General features: G+C 50.8%; 1 protein-coding gene across 3 annotated transcripts; it reads right to left on the bottom strand.

The window, feature by feature from the left end:
* Positions 1-1,427: 1,427 nt before the first annotated feature.
* TMEM183A (transmembrane protein 183A) lies at positions 1,428-14,108 on the bottom strand. 3 transcript variants are annotated; one of them, XM_057424471.1, is made up of 8 exons: positions 13,961-14,108; positions 13,442-13,531; positions 10,875-11,030; positions 8,483-8,639; positions 7,206-7,386; positions 3,905-3,985; positions 3,128-3,283; positions 1,428-1,897 (listed from the first exon to the last, which is right to left on the bottom strand). In XM_057424471.1, the coding sequence occupies exons 1-8, from the start codon at positions 14,055-14,057 to the stop codon at positions 1,712-1,714; spliced, it is 1,104 nt and encodes a 367-aa protein (XP_057280454.1). In that variant the 5' UTR covers positions 14,058-14,108; the 3' UTR covers positions 1,428-1,711. The 3 variants fall into 3 exon arrangements, with proteins under 3 accessions (XP_057280454.1, XP_057280452.1, XP_057280455.1); XM_057424469.1 differs by having other exon boundaries at positions 8,483-8,642; XM_057424472.1 differs by lacking the exons at positions 13,442-13,531; positions 13,961-14,108 and adding an exon at positions 13,257-13,408 and having other exon boundaries at positions 8,483-8,642.
* Positions 14,109-17,303: the final 3,195 nt, after the last annotated feature.

The raw sequence follows: 17,303 nt of genomic DNA on the forward strand, positions 1-17,303 counted from the left end.
GCACATGGTGCTGGCATCTTCCTGCAAAACAGGTTTCAGGGTCTGTAGTGGAAAACACCTTCAAAGGCACTTTAAAGCACCTTGGATTCTGCAGGAAACAGGCTCTGATTGACAGACACCTCCCCAGGAGAGCCCACACCACCCAAGAGCCCCCGGGGCCAAGACAACAGGCAACTGCGCAGCTGATGCTGCTTCACCCACTAAGCAGCAGTGGAGAAACTCCACCCTGTGAGCCCTGAGCACTTGTCACAAAGCTCAGCAGTATTTAACCCCGCCACAGGAACATGACTGTTACTCACCCCGTGCTCTGGAGCAGCTTCCTCCCACGCAGCACCCACATGGAGCACCTCAGCTGCAGCCTCCACGCAGCTCCAGCACTAACCTGCTGCCCTTCCTCTCCTGTACCACAAAGGCAAGCACAGCTCAGGCCAGGCTCTGCTATCATGGGAACCAGCTTTGTTATCAGAGTCACAGCACACTTTTATTGCCCTTATCTCTACTTCAACTAATCTTGTTCCAAAACCTTCCCTGGCGGCACCAACACAAGTTCAGCAGCAGTGAAAAGGGGAAGTGAGGGCAGAGTTTTCCCAAGTATGTTTGAAGTCAACATGGCAGAGCCTTGAATGTAGATCCAAGTTTGGGTCCTCAGCTGGTGACTTACAGAGCGGCAGAGACACGTGGAAGGAACTCCTCGTGGGCACCTATGCAGAATCATGGGGTATTTGTACACTAACTTCAAACTGGGATGGAGAATTCCCTCCTTCCAGAAGCATCACTAAACATACATGGGAAACCACTCAGTGACTCCTGCTTGAGGCAACATCTGATGAGGAGCAGGACTGAGGAGCTAGTGATGAGCAGGCAGCAAATCCCAGCCCAGGGTTCCTATTGCTTCTGTGGCTCATGCACACTGCGCTTCGTCCTCTGCCTGCCACTGCTCCTCCGTAAGACCCCATCTGCAGCAGCAGGATGTGCACCCCCCCCAGCCTGCTCTCAGGAAAGACAAGAGTCCTTCATCACTGCTGCAGTTTCATTTCTCCCCTCCATCTCCTCTCCCTCCCTCCGTTTATCTTCTCTGAAAAGCACCTTCTGGGGTTAAAGCTTTAGATCTTCTCAAAGAGGAAGCAGCAGTGTGAGCACCTGGGAGTACCTTTACATGCAAGTAAGACTTTTGCCTTACATCTCCTCCTTGAAAGAAGTCCTTTTGTCTGATCATTTATTCTTTCCTTAAACTCGGATCTGCTGGACTATGAATTACTGGATCCCTGCTGCTTTCAGGCACCCAGAGACCACGCTGTGTTGGAACACCATCCTGCTGCAGGAAAACCAACCTGGGTTTGGTTTGCACATCATTTCTGGTCGTATTCAAGCTGGAAAGCAAAAACCTCCTGTTTCTTCCCAAACAACAGAAAACAGGACCACGGCCGTTAGCACCAAAAGGATTTTAAATGAACAGTTCCAGGGAGCGCCTTTCAAATCATAAAATTGGAATTTTACATAAAAGTGTGTTTACAAAGAGTTTCTGCTTTACACTCAGCTCTGCCCATCACTGACCAGAAGTTCTATACATACAGACCAGCGCAGCTGCTTCAACCACTTGCAAGAAGACTGCAGAATTTATTTAAGAAATAAAAAGGATTTCCTGCTTCCTTGACATACTCTTCAGCCTCTTGAGAGGGAGGCACCTGCCGGCTCTGAGGCCCAGGGAGCACTAAGCTTTTGGAGAGAAGGGGTACTGTGGGTGCCACCAATCCAGGAGCCGCACGCTGTGCACGGGGTCCAGCACAACCTGCACTCCCTGCTCCAGGCGCGGCTTCCTGCCGTTGCGAACCGGAGCGTCCTGGAACACCAGGCGCACGCGATGATGCCTCATGTCTGTGCTCACGTTGATGGTGAACTGCAAGAAAAAGAGAGCAGGAGGTGCCTCAGGAGATGAAAGAGATGGAGTTCTTCACAGTAGGCTCTGAATCGACAGCACTGGATTCAAACCAGTTCTCTCTGGCTGGCAACTCCAAATATGACCACTACCAGAAGTGAACTGGAAGCAAGTGGCTGACAGAGAAATCTGGAAATCACTGCCCTGCTCTTAGTCCCTAACAGGGGTGTTGGGTCAATGAGAAGCTCACCATGACTGGGCTGCACCCTCAGAGTGTAAGCAGCAGGGCAGGGAAGGGATTCACCCCCTCTGCTGTGCTCTGGGGAGAACCTCCCCCTGCAGTCCTGATCCAGCTCTGGGGCAACACCACCAGAGGGACATGGAGCTGTTGGAGCGAGGCCAGAGGAGGCCACGGAGATGCTGCGAGGGCTGGAGCAGCTCTGCTCTGGAGCCAGGTGAGAGAGCTGGGCTGGGGCAGCCTGGAGAAGAGAAGGCTCCTGAAGGGGAGACCTGAGAGCAGCTCCAGTGCCTGAAGGGGCTGCAGGAAAGCTGGAGAGGGGCTTGGGACAAGGGATGTAGGGACAGGCCAAGGGGAATGGCTTGAACCTGCCCGAGGGGAGACTGAGATGAGCTCTTAGGCAGAAGCTCTTCCCTGTGAGGGTGCTGAGGCGCTGGCACAGGGTGCCCAGAGAAGCTGTGGCTGCCCCATCCCTGGCAGTGTTCAAGGCCAGGTTGGACACAGGGGCTTGGAGCAAGCTGCTCTAGTGGAAGGGGTCCCTGCCTGTGGCAGGGCTTGGAGCTGGAGGAGCTTTAAGGTCCCTTCCAACCCAAATCAGTCTGTGAATCATTCTGTGAGTTTATATACACATGGGAAGAGTCTGGCCATACAGGGTTTTGCACTCAGATTTTACTGCCACAAGGTAAGGTGGTATTTTCTCGAGGAAGGAAGACCTCTTCTCCTGCATCCCTTCCTCTCATACCCTACTGGAGTACTAGCAGCTACCCTGCCCCCAGATGCTGCAACAACTACAGCTCATTCTCTACATCATCTCTATCTGCTGCACCAAATAGGGAAGAGCTGACAGAAATGCAGAAGCTCAAATGAGGAGATCCTCAGCATTTCCTCTCATCATTAAGATTCCCAGAACTGGTTTGCTGATGCACCAGCGTCATTTACACACCACTAACAAGGAGTCCTCTGCATCTCCTTACACCTGCGAAGTCTGCAGAGCAGCCTTCTCCAACACTTACCAAGGTAAACGTCATACCCATGACTATTGGCACGAATATGAAGTTGAAGGTGGTGATCTGCAGTAGACAGCAATCCTGATCTGGATTTGTATGGACTTCTTCATACTGAATGGGTGGCTGGAGACCTTTGCAACACTTGCTCTTAAATCTGGGAGACTTGAAAGAAAGAGACTTATTTAGTGAAGCAGGATGCTATGATGAGAGTTTGGCTGCCTCTCACCCATGCTAACAGGTTCCCAGTGCATTCCCATACCCTGGGGCAGAGCTTGACTTAAACAACAAAACACCATCACTCAGGACAGGCAATCTCATTTGCAGGACCATTTCTTTAGAGGGGAAAGCTGCAGAATTCCCAAGGTTGCCTGAAAGTATTTGCTCCTCCCAGGAGCTGGAGATTTTCATGGGCAGTGTTGGATTTCTTCACTTCTCTGGGCAATCTTTCCAATGGGAAAACCAGATGGTTCAGATTTTGGTCTATATTTTGAGCAATGAAGTCAAACGGTCTTTGGGTTTGGGTAGTAATCAATGACCCAAAGATTAGACTATTTGGGATAACAAATGATGCAAATCTTAAAGTGAAAGAAGGGTAGCAAAGTTAAGATTCTAAATACAGCCTGAAAACTGAGGGTAGTTCAAAACATGCTTTAATTTACCAGGGGAGTCAGTTTCCATTTGGTGTCTGAGCACATAACAAGTTTCCACCTTCCTTTCTACTACCCAGAAAATTCCTTTCTGCTTCAAAACCAACTCACAGCCATTCTGGTTCTTCTTTCATACCTGCTTTTTGAACTTGAAGTTGAATTCCCACATTGCTTCTTGTCTGTTCCCTTCAATCTTTTTGCACCAGAAAAGCAGACACTGAGGTGGAAAGAAAAGAAATACAAAACTGAGGAACCTTGAGGCACCACTTTAAGGAAGTTTTAGCAGAGCAGAAAGGCTTCCACTGACAAACACAGTTACACAGGAGCAGTTAGGAACCATTTATTCAAATGAATTATGTTCAAAGAACACACTCAGCAGCTCAGGACTCCCAGTTCTGAGTTGGCCAACTCGTCATGCAGCTGGATGATACAACAAGGAGCACTGACGTGCTAAACAAAAAACCCCAGCGCACACTTTGCCCCTTTCCTAAGGCAGAGATGAGCAGAACAGATTCACCCACTTTACCCAACCATCAGGAACTGCCACTAAACTGGACGCCAGGCAGGACTGAAGAGAGGAACAACTGAAAACAGAGTAAGGATCGAAAGGTGAGGATCCGGAGGGAAATACAAATTCCAGTACACAAGCTATGAGGTGACAGATGATAAAGTTCCTAAGCCACTGTGGTGTCAAAAGAAGGTCTTGGCATCACTAGGCACTGATGGTCAGACTTCACAGTATAAAAACCACCTCCAGGATAGCATGGGCTGATCAACCTCCTGTCCCTTCTTAAAAGCAGATGAGGAAAGGGCCTCAAACAGCATCAGAGCTAGCCAGCACTCACACACCAGGAGTCCTCCAACCTAATCCAGTTACCTCCGTGTGGTCCACAGGCTCCATCCCAGCATGCAGCACTCGCTCTAGAGGAGTCTCAGCAGAGCTCCTGTATTAAATTGAGTAGGAGGGCAATTCCCTGTCTACCAGTGAGTAGAAGCAAGTAGCCTTCAACAGCCAAGAAAAGAATCTGGCACATCGGTGCAGCCATCACTGCAAGTGTTTCCACACCACAGATGCCAGCCCGCCACAGCTGGTCTTATCTCTGAACAGTGTCAGCAGGAAAAGGAAGACTAATATGGGTAAAGACAACTCCGCATGACCCATTCACTGTCTCTCCCACTCCAAGAGACGGTCTGACTGCACTGCAGGGCGAAGCACACATTTCATTTCATTCCAGGATTGCGTGACCCCAAACGAAACAAAGCCAGAGCCAACCTCCACCACGGGGGCTCTGTAACTAGAGCCTAGGGGTGACAAGAGAGCCTTTACTTCAACTCTGAGTCATGTCCATAAACGAGAGTCCTTAAAGGACCTTTACCTCAACTATCCTCATGAGGTGAACAAAGCAGCTACGTGGAGTCAAGCTCAGGAACATGTATCAGGTAGCCTCCACCCGGGAGGTTACTGACAGAAAGGTTCTCCAGTAACTGAGAGTTACTGAGGTGAGCAGCAGATGCTGCTGAGTTCAACTCCACCAGCAGCAGCATTTGTGGTGCACCTGCAGAGACAGCCTGGTCTAGCAACTTGTTTGGTCATGGCAAGTAGTGAAGCACAAAATGGTCAGTACCTCCTAAAGGGCAGAGGATGTCGTCCCCGCGTCAGCCGTCCTGCCCTTCAGACGCGCCGTGCGGCTGCCGCTCCGCCAAAAATAATGGGGGTCTCTTTAAAGGGCAAACACTTCTGCTGACACCATAACAGCTCCAGTGTCCCACACAAGCTAGGCTAGGGAAAGAAAAAAGGAAATTAAAGAGGAAAAGCTGGAGTTGGTAACACCCAGGGCTGGGGGCTCCTCTTGCCACATGCACTTTCTGTAGGCATCTGCCATTAGTTTCAATGACCCGTAAAGGTAGAACCAAAGCCCATGAAAGCCAGAACGTGGGGAGGAGGCAATGGCAGCTCCTCCTCCGTACCAGCCGTGCCCAGGCATTTCTGTGCACGGTAACACAGGTGGAGCTCGGAGTCTTGCAGTGGAGTAGTGCAGCAAGACCAGGCTCACGTTTCTGCTCCAAGGGGTTAGGTCAAACAAGCCTTGTCACCATTTAATTTCCTTTTTTACAAGCTGCATAATAAAGGACTGCACCCAAAGGACCTTCCTCACACCGTTAGTACAGTAGAAGCACTAGCAGTGGGCACCAAAGCCGTTATGATGTCAACGTGAATGCTTCCAAAATGCTGATCCTGCCAGCACCATTTCATGGTTTCCTACAGCCACGCCACAAGCTCCAGCAGTGGTGGGAAGTCAGACCCAGGAGGATTAAGGTTAAGTTGGCATTTCCTAGAAATGTTTTGCTTTTTGGTTTTCAAGAGATAGGATACCCAAAGCGGAGGTTCGGGACGAGAATGAAGAGCTCGGGATGCAGAGATAAGACTGCACGTAGAAGTGTGTGCTGTTCTGCTGCTCTGCAGCACCACCTGCTTGTGGGACTGCTGGATGCACCCGGAGCCATGTGACAGTCGTTTCCAGTATCCACCAGGAGAGGAGGGAAGAAAGGAGGGATGTCACATACAGATCGATGAGGTTGCTCTATTTAGCATGGAAAAGAAGTCCAGCTCTTGAATCAAAACTACCTCAGTTTGGCCCCCAAAACCTCCTTCAACAAGCTTCTGATTTTGGATTTGGAGGGTGAAGGATTCACATTGCTGCTTAAGCTACTCACAGAGTATCAGCCAGTTGCAAGTTAAACCCAAACAAGAGACGCAGAGGCGTTTCAGAGTTAATGGTCTACAGCAATTAAAGAGGAATAGATATGCAAGTGCTCCAAGCTGGGATAGCAAAGGGAATTGCCTGCCCACACCAGCCCAACACAACTGCAGCCCCAGTCCCAAAGCAGACACTTGCCATGCTCACAACCTCGCTGCCCTCCTTGCCCAGACCCCGAGCCGATGGATGACCTACTGGAGCGCGGTACGAAAGGATGCCCTTTAAGAGGCTATCAGTGACACTTCTCATCTCTCCAGATGCCTGCTTGGAGAAAAGATGTATTCTGGCAGACAGTGTCAGAATAAAGCAGAAGATATAAAAGCTGATCCTACTACAACCTCCTTTCAGCAACAAATTTGCAACAGGGGAGGAGAGAGCTGCAAATAACCCTAGCAGTTCTGGCATTCAGTCAGCAAGTGCCTTTTTGCTGGTATAAAGATGTGGTAGGAATTAAAGTGGAAGTTACCCAGAAGTGTAACCAGAAACCTCTGCAGTAGCAGCTCTACAAGTAACCAGTGTACTTTTTAAAATGACTATTCAGAGTTGGAAGTCATCCCACAGCCAAGTTTCACTGGCACCATCTAAACATGGTCCATTTTAATTCTAGAAAGGGAACGAAAAAAACCCAGAAAGAGCAACCTCTCAGACATACCCAACTTCCTCAGCGGTTCCACTTACTCTGGAATTTTTTAAAGTGCTGGGAGTACTGTCTGGAATAGCTGGATTCCTGGAGACTCGAGCTGCAAAAGGCTCGTACATGTGGTACAGCGACCGGATGACACACGCTCGGAGGCAGTGCAGCTTCTCCATAGACTCCGGGCGCAGGCGCAGGGGCAGGTATGCGTCCAGACTGTAGTGCCTGAAAAGCCAACAACAAACCCAGCCCATGCTGAAGGGTTACAATGGCAGAGATGTGCAGAGGAGAGCTAGGAAAGAGATGCACGTGGAGAGAAAACTGAATATCTGATTGATCAGAGGACCTCTGGTCAGCTCTGAGTGCTTCAAGCATGCTGCACTGCTCTACGTGAAATCGCATGACAGTCTTAAAGGCTTCACCCATATCAGACAGGTATACACAGACATCATCCTACAATTCCCCAGTAATTCCTTGCAGACAGTTTGTCCAGAGAGCCCAGATGGTGTTTTAGCTGCAGGATGCACAAAGACCTGCAGATTCCTGCAGGCTCTCAAGGACTCACTTTAGCAGAGTGCAACTGCATCCCTGCAGACAACTACCTGAGCTGTCTGCCTGTGCTTGAGGGTCATTCCTTGATCCACTGCCAAAGGAGCCTTTGCGAGGGAACTTCACACTAAAAAACAGGGGTGAGGATGACTATGGCTGCTATTTGATCCCCACTCCACCTGCCTGCTCCTCGTGGACAAAAGACACAGAAATGTAAAGCAAATGTTCTGTCCTGAAAGTCAACAGTGTTGTGCACCAGGACAGAGGATTTGGTTCAAGTCTGACCACCTCTTTGCTTTCCTTTTAATTTATCTATTTATTTACTTTTATTTCTGCCACTGAGACAGCTCCAAAATGCCTTAGCTCCTTCTCAGGCCACTCTAATTACAGGAAGGTGGCCATGGTCAAAGCTTGAGGCAGGGCAAACTTTCCATCAGTGATGTCTTTCAGCAAGGTAACGGCACTGACTCTAGTGTAAGCACTTTGAGTGCTTTACAGCCAAAGCACACTGTTACAAACCGAACCAAGTAGGCCATGGCAAGCAGGAACACACATCATACTTAAGAGATTATATACAGGAATATGTCACACAGATCCATCTCCAGATATAAAGCAGATGCAATATACCACAACCCCTTGCCAGATGAGGCCCCCATCACTATATCAATAAGCAAACATTCTAGGACAGTAGCCAAGAGGGAATTATTTCCTTATTTACAGCACCACAGAGCTAGTCACTGCTGAAGCACTCCTATAGTCTTTAGAATCTCACCTTCTGTAGAGCCTGGTCCAAAAGGCAGCAGTGCAAGTAACAGTCCAGGCTTTCTTGCAAATCAAAGAGAAGCGGACAATGTCCTCAGGGCGAATGTAGGAAGCCAACAGCAGCCAGATATCAATGGGGTATTCTTCTCCACCACCCCCATCAGGATCTTCTAAAGGCAATGAAGGTATGTTAGCGTAGTAAGTGACCTCTTTATCAAGTCTTATCTAGAAGCATGTACTTTACTACTGGTAGCACAGGGTAAGCAGCTGAAATATGTATAGACATAGGGTCAAACACACCCAGGTTAATACAACTTCATTACCACTGCTACTGGTTTTCATCAGCATGCCCTTGCCCATCCACACAACCATTACGCTTGCCCTTTGCTGGATAGACGCCATCATTTATCCCTGCCACACTGTCTGCACAAGTATGATAAATGGCAGATTCAAAGAGTAATGCAGGCTGACAGGTCCTCTGGAGGTCTCTAGTCCAAACAGCCCAGCCCAAAGCAGGCTGGATGAGATCCTTTTGTTCAGGATCCCATCCCATCCAGTTCTGACTGTATCCAAGGATGGAAACCCCACAGCCTTTTTGGACCCTATTTCAATGCCTGACACTTTCACAGCTGAAAAATAACACTGAAGTGAAGAAATAAAAATTGATGGCAAATACAGAGGCAGCTTTATGTAAAGCAGGGCCAAGCTCATGGGTTTTTATCAAAACCCATTTATCAGGTCATTTAACTTCAACTTCATGAAAGCTCATTTAACAGGCCAGCAAAAAATGCTTTGCACTAGAAGTCCCTGAACATTACGACATTGCCAAGCTTGTCAGGTCTTTGTTCAAATGGTCACAGTATTTTGATAGAAGCTCTGCCAGGGAGAGCAAACAACTCTCTGCAACTGGCTGATCAGCTGCTTCTCTTAAGTCTGATTTCATTAAAGCTTCTTGGAAGGGAATGGCCCATTCTTCCTCCCAGAGGTGTCAGAACTGATCAACCAGAACTGAAGGCACAGAAACACCTTCATTCCTGCAGTGGGTTTAACACACCTTTTGCCACAGACAGTGCTCCAAAAATACCTGTAAAGAACATAACTAACTAAACAATACTGAGCATTAAGAACATTAAGACAACATATAACCTGCTTATGGTGCTAACAGAAAAACTTCAAAGTTTGTGAATAGGTGGCATAAAGAAGGTGTTTAAGAACTTGAGGGTGCCAGACCTAATCCTGAGGCAGCAGGCTAATAGCAAAGGGCAGTACTTTAGTCCCATGTGATAATTGCCAAAGTAAGCTCTGCATGTAATCTCTTCCCTGCACCACTCTGGATTTATGGCAGGCACACCCACAATGGGCTGTCACATCCACTTTGCTGTTTCATCTTACTCAAGAAGCCATCAAACTACAACTGCGGAACTGCAGAGCACAGCCAGAAGCATCCCTGGTCTCTTACTGGTTTGTTCCCTCCCTAAACACACAGCAGAACTAAGCCAAGGTTGGGACAGACCAGAATCCTGTCCTTCCAGACTGCTAACTCCCATAACTCCGGCCACTCCTTATTTTCCCAGAATTCTGAAGCATGTCTTAATAAAACAGATTAAACTCCTATCCCAGAGGAGTGCTGTGCACCTGCAGTCCCTGACGGATGGCAATGTGTTACATAAATCAGTATCAACGTTAAGAAAGTTAAAGCTATTCTTAAGCTCAAGAAACCAAGTCAAACTTGGTTTCTCAACCTGGAAGTAACCTTCCTTCAAAACTCCTGCAAGCTCACTCCACAGTGGAGCTGAACAGTCCATTGCTTCCACTGCAATGCAAATTGCTTTCTAGAGCTGCACAAAGTGCTGAAGGCTACAGCTCCCTGGCATCACCTTACCACAATGCCACTAGGGCCAAGTTCACTTGCTTGCTGGAAAAAAAGCCCTCTACACTCATTTGTAACAAACCACAGCTTGGGAACACCCTAATGACAGAGCCTGTGTTCTGCCAGCCAATGCATCATGGACAGCAGCAGTTTCTTCCCCAAAGCAAACATGCTCTCACCAACAAGCTCAATGAGAGAAGAACCTGTCCAGTGGTAGTTTCACAACTATTTCAAGAGCAGCATTTGTTTGCCAAGGCTCAGAGAGGTTTACTGAAAGGAAGGAGCTCTCAGGCTTTGATTTCACAGCCAAAGCTCTGCCTTTGCAAAAAGGCAACACCTCTGAGGAGCCCCAGCAGATTCAACTGATTTAACCCTTGGCATTTCATTCCTTTATGCACAGACAAGTTACAAAACGCCTCAAAGAGCCCCGTGAATAGCCGGTAATTAGCAAATATTAACATGACGTAGGCAGAAGCCACAGCAGCAGCCCCTGCAGAGCCCTCAGGAGAGGCTGGTGACAGTACAACCCTACCTTTGTGCCTTTTGCTCTTCTTTTTTCTAGAGGCAGCTCGCCCGTTGATGCTCTCTTTCGTATCCATTTCATCACTGCTGTCACAAGACTCTCCCGATACGGAGAGCACTTCCTCAGCAGGAACACAAGAAGCTTCCAAACCACAGAGGGATTTTACTAGAATGACAAGCAACCACACAGTGAGTATACCAGCAGAGAGGAGATGGTGCTCCAAACTCAGGAGGGGCTTCAGGGGAGCCACAGCTGCTGCTAAGAACTGCATGAAAGCTTTCTGGTGGGTGATACAAGCAGGTAAATCCTGAGCCCAAGATTTACCTCAAAAGATTAGCACCACTGAGTGAACTGGAAACATCATTATTCAGTTTCTTGTTTTAAAGAGTGAACAATGAGGATGAGCACCAGCACATTATGCAGGTGATCCCACTGGTTTAGCTGAAGCTGTTTACAATTCCAAATAGAAACAACACGCTCTTTCTCTACAGAGCTCATGGGTTCCCCTGCACACCAGAGCTCCCCTGCATGGCCACTGCTCAGCCTAGAGCCAGCACCTGCTCTGTAATCATTCTGTGAACACAGAAAAGATACACTCCCTTCTCAACAGGATAAAGAGATCCTGTGGCCAATGACACATAATCCACTAATGATATAACTGGGTGCCAAGCAAGCAGGAGCTCCACTTATCCCAGATTGTAGTGAAGGGAGACTCTGGCCTAGTAAGGAAAACAGCAAGTCGAGTCAGTTGGTTTGGTTTTGGGTTGAGGAGATGTTTAGGCACATCCTTGCTGTCATTTTTAACAGGATCTGTAAACTGAGGGCTCCTTGAGGCAGAAAAGTCCACATGTGAGGCAGTAAAGACAGGTTACTCTCTAAACCTTATGCATTCATGCCAGAGGCATCCCTCACTGTCAAATAACAATGCCCTCTCTACATCACCTTTTACAGGCAAAAAGAGAGAGAAATAGATGGCTACAGGAATAGCAACAAGTTATGACACCAAGTACAGCCAAGCAAGAGAGGACAACAACTGACAGAGACTCTGAGAGAGAGTTAGAAATAGAAACCCTCATGCTCTGCAAAGATCAACATCTGAGTCGAACAGCACAAGTCCATTCATACTTCACTGTAATCTTGCAGAGGCACCTCTGTTCATCTCACAGTTATAATCTCTGCTCCATCCCTGGGGGTTAGGATGGGGAGGAGGAAAAAGCACAGGATGATTCCCCCTGGCCTTTGCTCCCTGCCCTGTGAAGCTCCCTGCCTGCTGGCACTCACAGCACCATGTTTACTTGGAGCCAGGAGGTGAGTGAGGCCAAAGGCTGAAGCTGCCGGGGCAAAGGCTGCTGTCCCATGTCCCAGTGTGCTGCACCAGATAAGGCTGTAGCATGCGTCAGGACTGCACCAGATAAAGCTGTAGCACAGCCCCAGGCTGGGAAGGAGCAATCCTGAGGATCCCACATAAGGAGGGGAAAGCCCCAACGACTTTGCACAGCAAAGACCTGAGGAAGGGGTGGGCAGGGAGCTGCTGTGACCTGTAGTCAGGCAGGTAACATGGAGAGGAGCCAGAAACAGAGCAGGATTTCAGAAGAGGGCTTCAGCTGGACAAAGCAGGTGATGCTGGATGCAAGGACTTAGAGTGGGGCAGGGAGAAAGAAAAGACAAGAGTTTGGCAGGTATGATGCCAAAGCACAGTACTTTGAGGCAAGGTGAGAGAACATAGAAGGCTGAACAGGAGAGGGAAGCCCCAGTCTGCTACAAAGGAGGTAACAAGAGGGAGGTGCCCTCATCTTAAAAGCTTAAGAAGTAGCAGCTAAAAAGGATATTCACCAGCAACACTGCCCCATACAGCTTCCCCCATGACAGGCACTCATGCAAAGAGTGTATTTTGTTTAAATGTGAAAGATTCCAGCAACATAACAAGAGTTTTCCTAGATGAAGGGCTCAGTCTTCACTGTCAATCTCACAGCATTCACGTCCAGCCTGTGTGACCAGTTCCATTAAGAGGGGAGGCCTAAACATTAACATTTCTCAAGCAAACGGGGTGTATTAGGTCAGAATGCACTCTCCCAGCAGCTGAAAACCGAAGAGGAAGCTGATAACTAAATATTGCAACACCTTTCCAGGAAGCTCCTTGCTTATGCACTTCAGCAAGGAAACAGCAACACCCTCAGCAGAGCTCCCTGCAGCACAGGGAGGGAATAGGTTTGCCAGCACTATCATATTCCCACAGCGGAATTTTTACCGGCTAATAAAACTGGAGACAGTTTTATAGGAGGTACTAAAGCCTCCTATCATGTTAATTTCTGCTCCAAGCAGGAGATAACACCCAATAGTTAATGGGAAAAGGCCTATTGCAGGCACTGACAAAGACTCAGCAATTCTTACCACCCTTCTGCAAAACCTGCTGCCTAAGATCCCAAACACCTGATGCTGCAGAGGAACAGACTCATTCCCAGGCACTGAATGAAACGGAATCTCTCAGGCCACAGAAGGGGTGTTTCCCCCATCCCGCCGAGGCTGGCAGCGCAGGGCAGCAGCCTGGGGAAGGCAGGCTCTCGGCACACACTCACCTTCCTGCTGCACCGCGTTGGCCACGGCTTTCTTCACCCGTCCAGACTTCACGACAGCCGGGTCTGAGTTCGCATAATCCGCCACCGTCACTGCGGGAGACGGCATCAACAGGATTAGGGATTACAGCGAGGGGAGAGAAGGGCTAAAAGCCGCCATCCCTCAACGGGGGGCACAGACGCAGAAGGAACCGCAGCAGAGAGGAGCAGGCCAGGAGCCCCCCATCCTGCTCAGCTCAGGGCTCCCTCTCCCCCCACCTCAACCCCACAGCGCCTCCCCCCCCCCCAGCTCCGGCCAGGGGCAGCTCTCTCCCTTCACACCCCCGAGCGGGCCCGGCTCCCCCCCACCGAGGGGCGACTGCACCGGCCTCATCTCCCCCCCCCAGGCCCGTCAGCCCCTCGGGTGAAGCCCCTTCGCCCTCAGGCCCCACCACAGGCCCAGCCCCTCCTTTCCGGCCAGCCCAGCCGCCGCTCCCTGCAGGCCCGGCCCAGCCGCGCTCTACCTCAGGCCGGGGCTCTCACCTCTCTCGGAGCACACATCATCAGCCCGGAACTTGAGGCGCTTACGGGCGCCCCTCTTGGGCATGGCGGCGGCGGCGGGCCGGCCGCGAGGGGCCATGTCCCGCCCGGGGCCGCAGCGGGGCCGCGGGGACAGCGCCACCCCGGCCCGCCCCGCGACACGCCGTGACGTCACCCCGCCGGCGCGCCGCGATGACGTCACGGCGGCTGGGTATGGAGGCGGGGGGGGGGCACACAGGCCTGTGTCTGCCCTCCCCTCCCAGTCCGACCAGTAACGGGGGTCTGGAGGGGGTTGAGCCCTCCCAGTCCTCCCAGTAACAAGGGGCTCTAAGGAGATGGCTCCCTCTGCATTTGCACTGCCCAGAAGTGAAGGGCTCGGAGGTAATTGCCCCCTTACAAAGGTCTCTGGGGTAGTGGGCTCCCCAGTACTCCCAGTGATGAGGGTAACGGGGGCCGCACTCCCTGTAACAACAGCCTCTGAGGTAACCACCCTTCCCAGTCCTCCCAGTAACAAGGGGCTCTAAGGAGATGGCTCCCTCCCAGTAAAGATTGGGGGGGATTTGCACTGCCCAGAAGTGAAGGGCTCGGAGGTCACTGCCCCTGTACAAAGGTCTCTGCTCCCCAGTACTCCCAGTAATGGGGGCCGCACTCCTCATAACAACGACCTCTGAGGTAATCGCCCTTCCCCGTCCTCCCAGTAAGGCCTCCCTTTGCACCCCCAGCCCATGGGAGCACTCCCCAGGGCTGATGTGTGCGTGAGCCCCGTCCTGCTGCCCCCTGGTCCCTGGGTGTCCACCACCACCACCCCCCTGGCTGAACCCCACCATCCCCAGGAGCAGGAATGGAGCCGGCAGCCACCCCGCACCCTTGTGGTGGGTGAAACGTGGGCTGTGGGTGCAGCAGTGGGGGGGGTCACTGGGTGTAAACTGCCATGACTGTTTCTGTTGGGTGCCACCTCACTTCAAATGGAGCCATAAAAGGGGTCCAAGGCAGGAATGGCAGCCCGGAGCCTGACTGTGATCCTGGGGCCTGTGTCCCTCCGAATGCTTGTGCAGTGCTGAAAGGATTTGGGCACCACTGGGAGCAGCTGCTGGTTGGGAATCCCAGCCAATCCTGGGGGTGATCCCACTCCCTTCCTTTGGGATTTCCACAGTGGCTGCTTGGGAATCCCAGCCAATCCTGGGGGTGATCCCACTCCCTTCCTTTGGGATTTCCACAGTGGCTGCTTGGGAATCCCAGCCAATCCTGGGGGTGATCCCACTCCCTTCCTTTGGGATTTCCACAGTGGCTGCTTGGGAATCCCAGCCAATCCTGGGGAGTTCCCTTTGGGATCGCCTTTTGGGATCTGGCACAAGCCCTGTCCCACCCTCCCTGCCTTGACAGGCACTGAGCAGCCCCTGGTGTTCTGCCTGTGCTCCTTTACTACAAGGCCACAGGAGATGAGTTGGCTCTTGGCAGGCCAGGGCCACAGTGAGATGATTCCAGGGCTGTGGCTTCAGCTCTTGTGCTCCCCGGAGCAAGGGAACACGCAGGGTACAGAGGAATCCACGTTTCTTCTGCTTCCAGGCATGGCCAGGAGCTGACAGCAGAAAGAACTTCCATTCCTGCCTGGCAGAACTCCTTCAGCAGTTCATAAAATACATTGAGAGCCTTTTATCAGCAAAGAACATATCTGATGGTTGAGAAGACTTCTGATCAAGCCAGCCAGGAAAGGCCATTCCTTGACAGAAATGCTGTTTCTAATTCATCTGGTTTGAAAACAATTGGTATGAATGAAGGGTGATGGCAGATAGTACAACCAGCTCCCGGTGCTGAGGGGTTTACCCACCTCTTTGGTACTTGAAAATGTTTGCCTTGGGTTATGATTGTTATCTGAGAACTGTGTCACGGGCTTATTCTTAAACAGCAGAGGTTGTCTTGGCTTGGAAAACTCTGGCACACGGAAAACAGATGAGTTTTTACCAAGGTGTGCCAAAAGCAACGTGAAGGCAGCTATGTATCCTGGGCTGCATCAAAAGGAGCGTGACCAGCAGGTCCAAGGAGGGGATCCTGCCCCTCTACTCTGCTCTCCTGAGACCTCACTTGGAGCATTGTGTGCAGTTCTGGTGTCCTCAACATAAAAAGGGCATGGAACTGTTGGAACAAGTCCAGAGGAGGCCACGAGGGTGCTCAGGGGCTGGAGCAGCTCCTGTATGAAGACAGGCTGAGGAAGTTGGGGCTGTTCAGCCTGGAGAAGAGAAGCTGTGTGGAGACCTCGGAGCAGCTTCCTGTGTCTGAAGGGGACCTACAAGGATGCTGGGGAGGGACTCTTCATTAGAGACTGTAGTGACAGGACAATGGGTAACAGGTTCAAACTGAAACAGGGGAAGTTTAGATTGGATCTAAGGAGGAAGTTCTTTACTGTGAGGGTGCTGAGGCACTGGAATGGGTTGCCCAGAGAAGTTGTGAATGCTCCATCCCTGGCAGTGTTCAGGGCCAGGCAGGACAGAGCCTTGGGTGCCATGGTTTAGTGTGAGGTGTCCCTGGCCATGGCAGGGGGTTGGAACTGGATGATCTTCAGGTCCTTTCCAACCCAAACCATTCTGTGATCTTATGATTCTATGATTCTGTGTGTCAGGCTGGCTGATGTTCAGTGGGGCTTCTCCAGTGGGGCTGATGCTGATGCTGTGTGAAGGTAGGAGCAGCAGCATATGGGCTCAGGGGGCCCAGATTCATTGCTTACCTGCTAATGCTGCCTCCCTGTGCAGTCCATGGATAGCCTCTGCCTCAAATCCCAATTTAGGGAGGAAGAGGCTCTTCCAGAGAGGGAGCCAAGGGCGAGGGTCCAGCCTCACGCATCCACCACCACTGAAATCAGGAGGGGTGATGCTTCTTATGCCCCCATGGCTTGGAGCTGGGCCTCGGCAGGGCATGGAAGGGACATGACAGAGGTTGGGGCTCTACCTGCTCCCACCTTTGCTCCCCACATGGTGGGATCCCCACATTCAGGAGGAAAGGGATGCTCAGGATCTGGCTGCCCCACAGCATGGGTCTGCCTCCCCTTGTCTAGGGACCCCTTGAACAGACCTACTCATAGGGGGCTACAGAAGCCCAAAGGATTTCCTGATAATGCTGGGTTACACTAAGGTTTTAACCCGTATGTTCACTCCTGTTCAGTTCTTGTGGTTCCTTTTCAGCCACCAAGGAAGAGAGAAAATTGGAGACCCTGTTCCTAGGGTAGTTGCCAAAAAGGTGACATAGACTGGGAATAAGATGAGAAAGCTGGGATTGGGCCATTCGTCTTTCCCAACTCCAGGCAGACCCAGATCTATGTCCACCCAGGCAGCCAGGAAGCCCCCAGCATCCT

Source organism: Pezoporus wallicus, unplaced genomic scaffold (assembly GCF_028554395.1).
Source record: "Pezoporus wallicus isolate ANWC-B61680 ecotype Strahan unplaced genomic scaffold, APGP_CSIRO_Pwel_v1 contig_9123, whole genome shotgun sequence".
NCBI lineage: Eukaryota > Metazoa > Chordata > Aves > Psittaciformes > Psittacidae > Pezoporus > Pezoporus wallicus.

Coding starts and splice junctions, on each gene's coding strand:
- TMEM183A (XM_057424469.1), bottom strand. CDS start 14,057: ATGGCCCCTCGCGGCCGGCCCGCCGCCGCCGCCATGCCCAAGAGGGGC. Junction 13,532..13,960: donor TGATGTGTGCTCCGAGAGAG/GTGAGAGCCCCG, acceptor CGTCTCCCGCAG/TGACGGTGGCGGATTATGCG. Junction 7,387..8,482: donor TGGACCAGGCTCTACAGAAG/GTGAGATTCTAA, acceptor TTGGCTTTTCAG/GCACTACAGTCTGGACGCAT.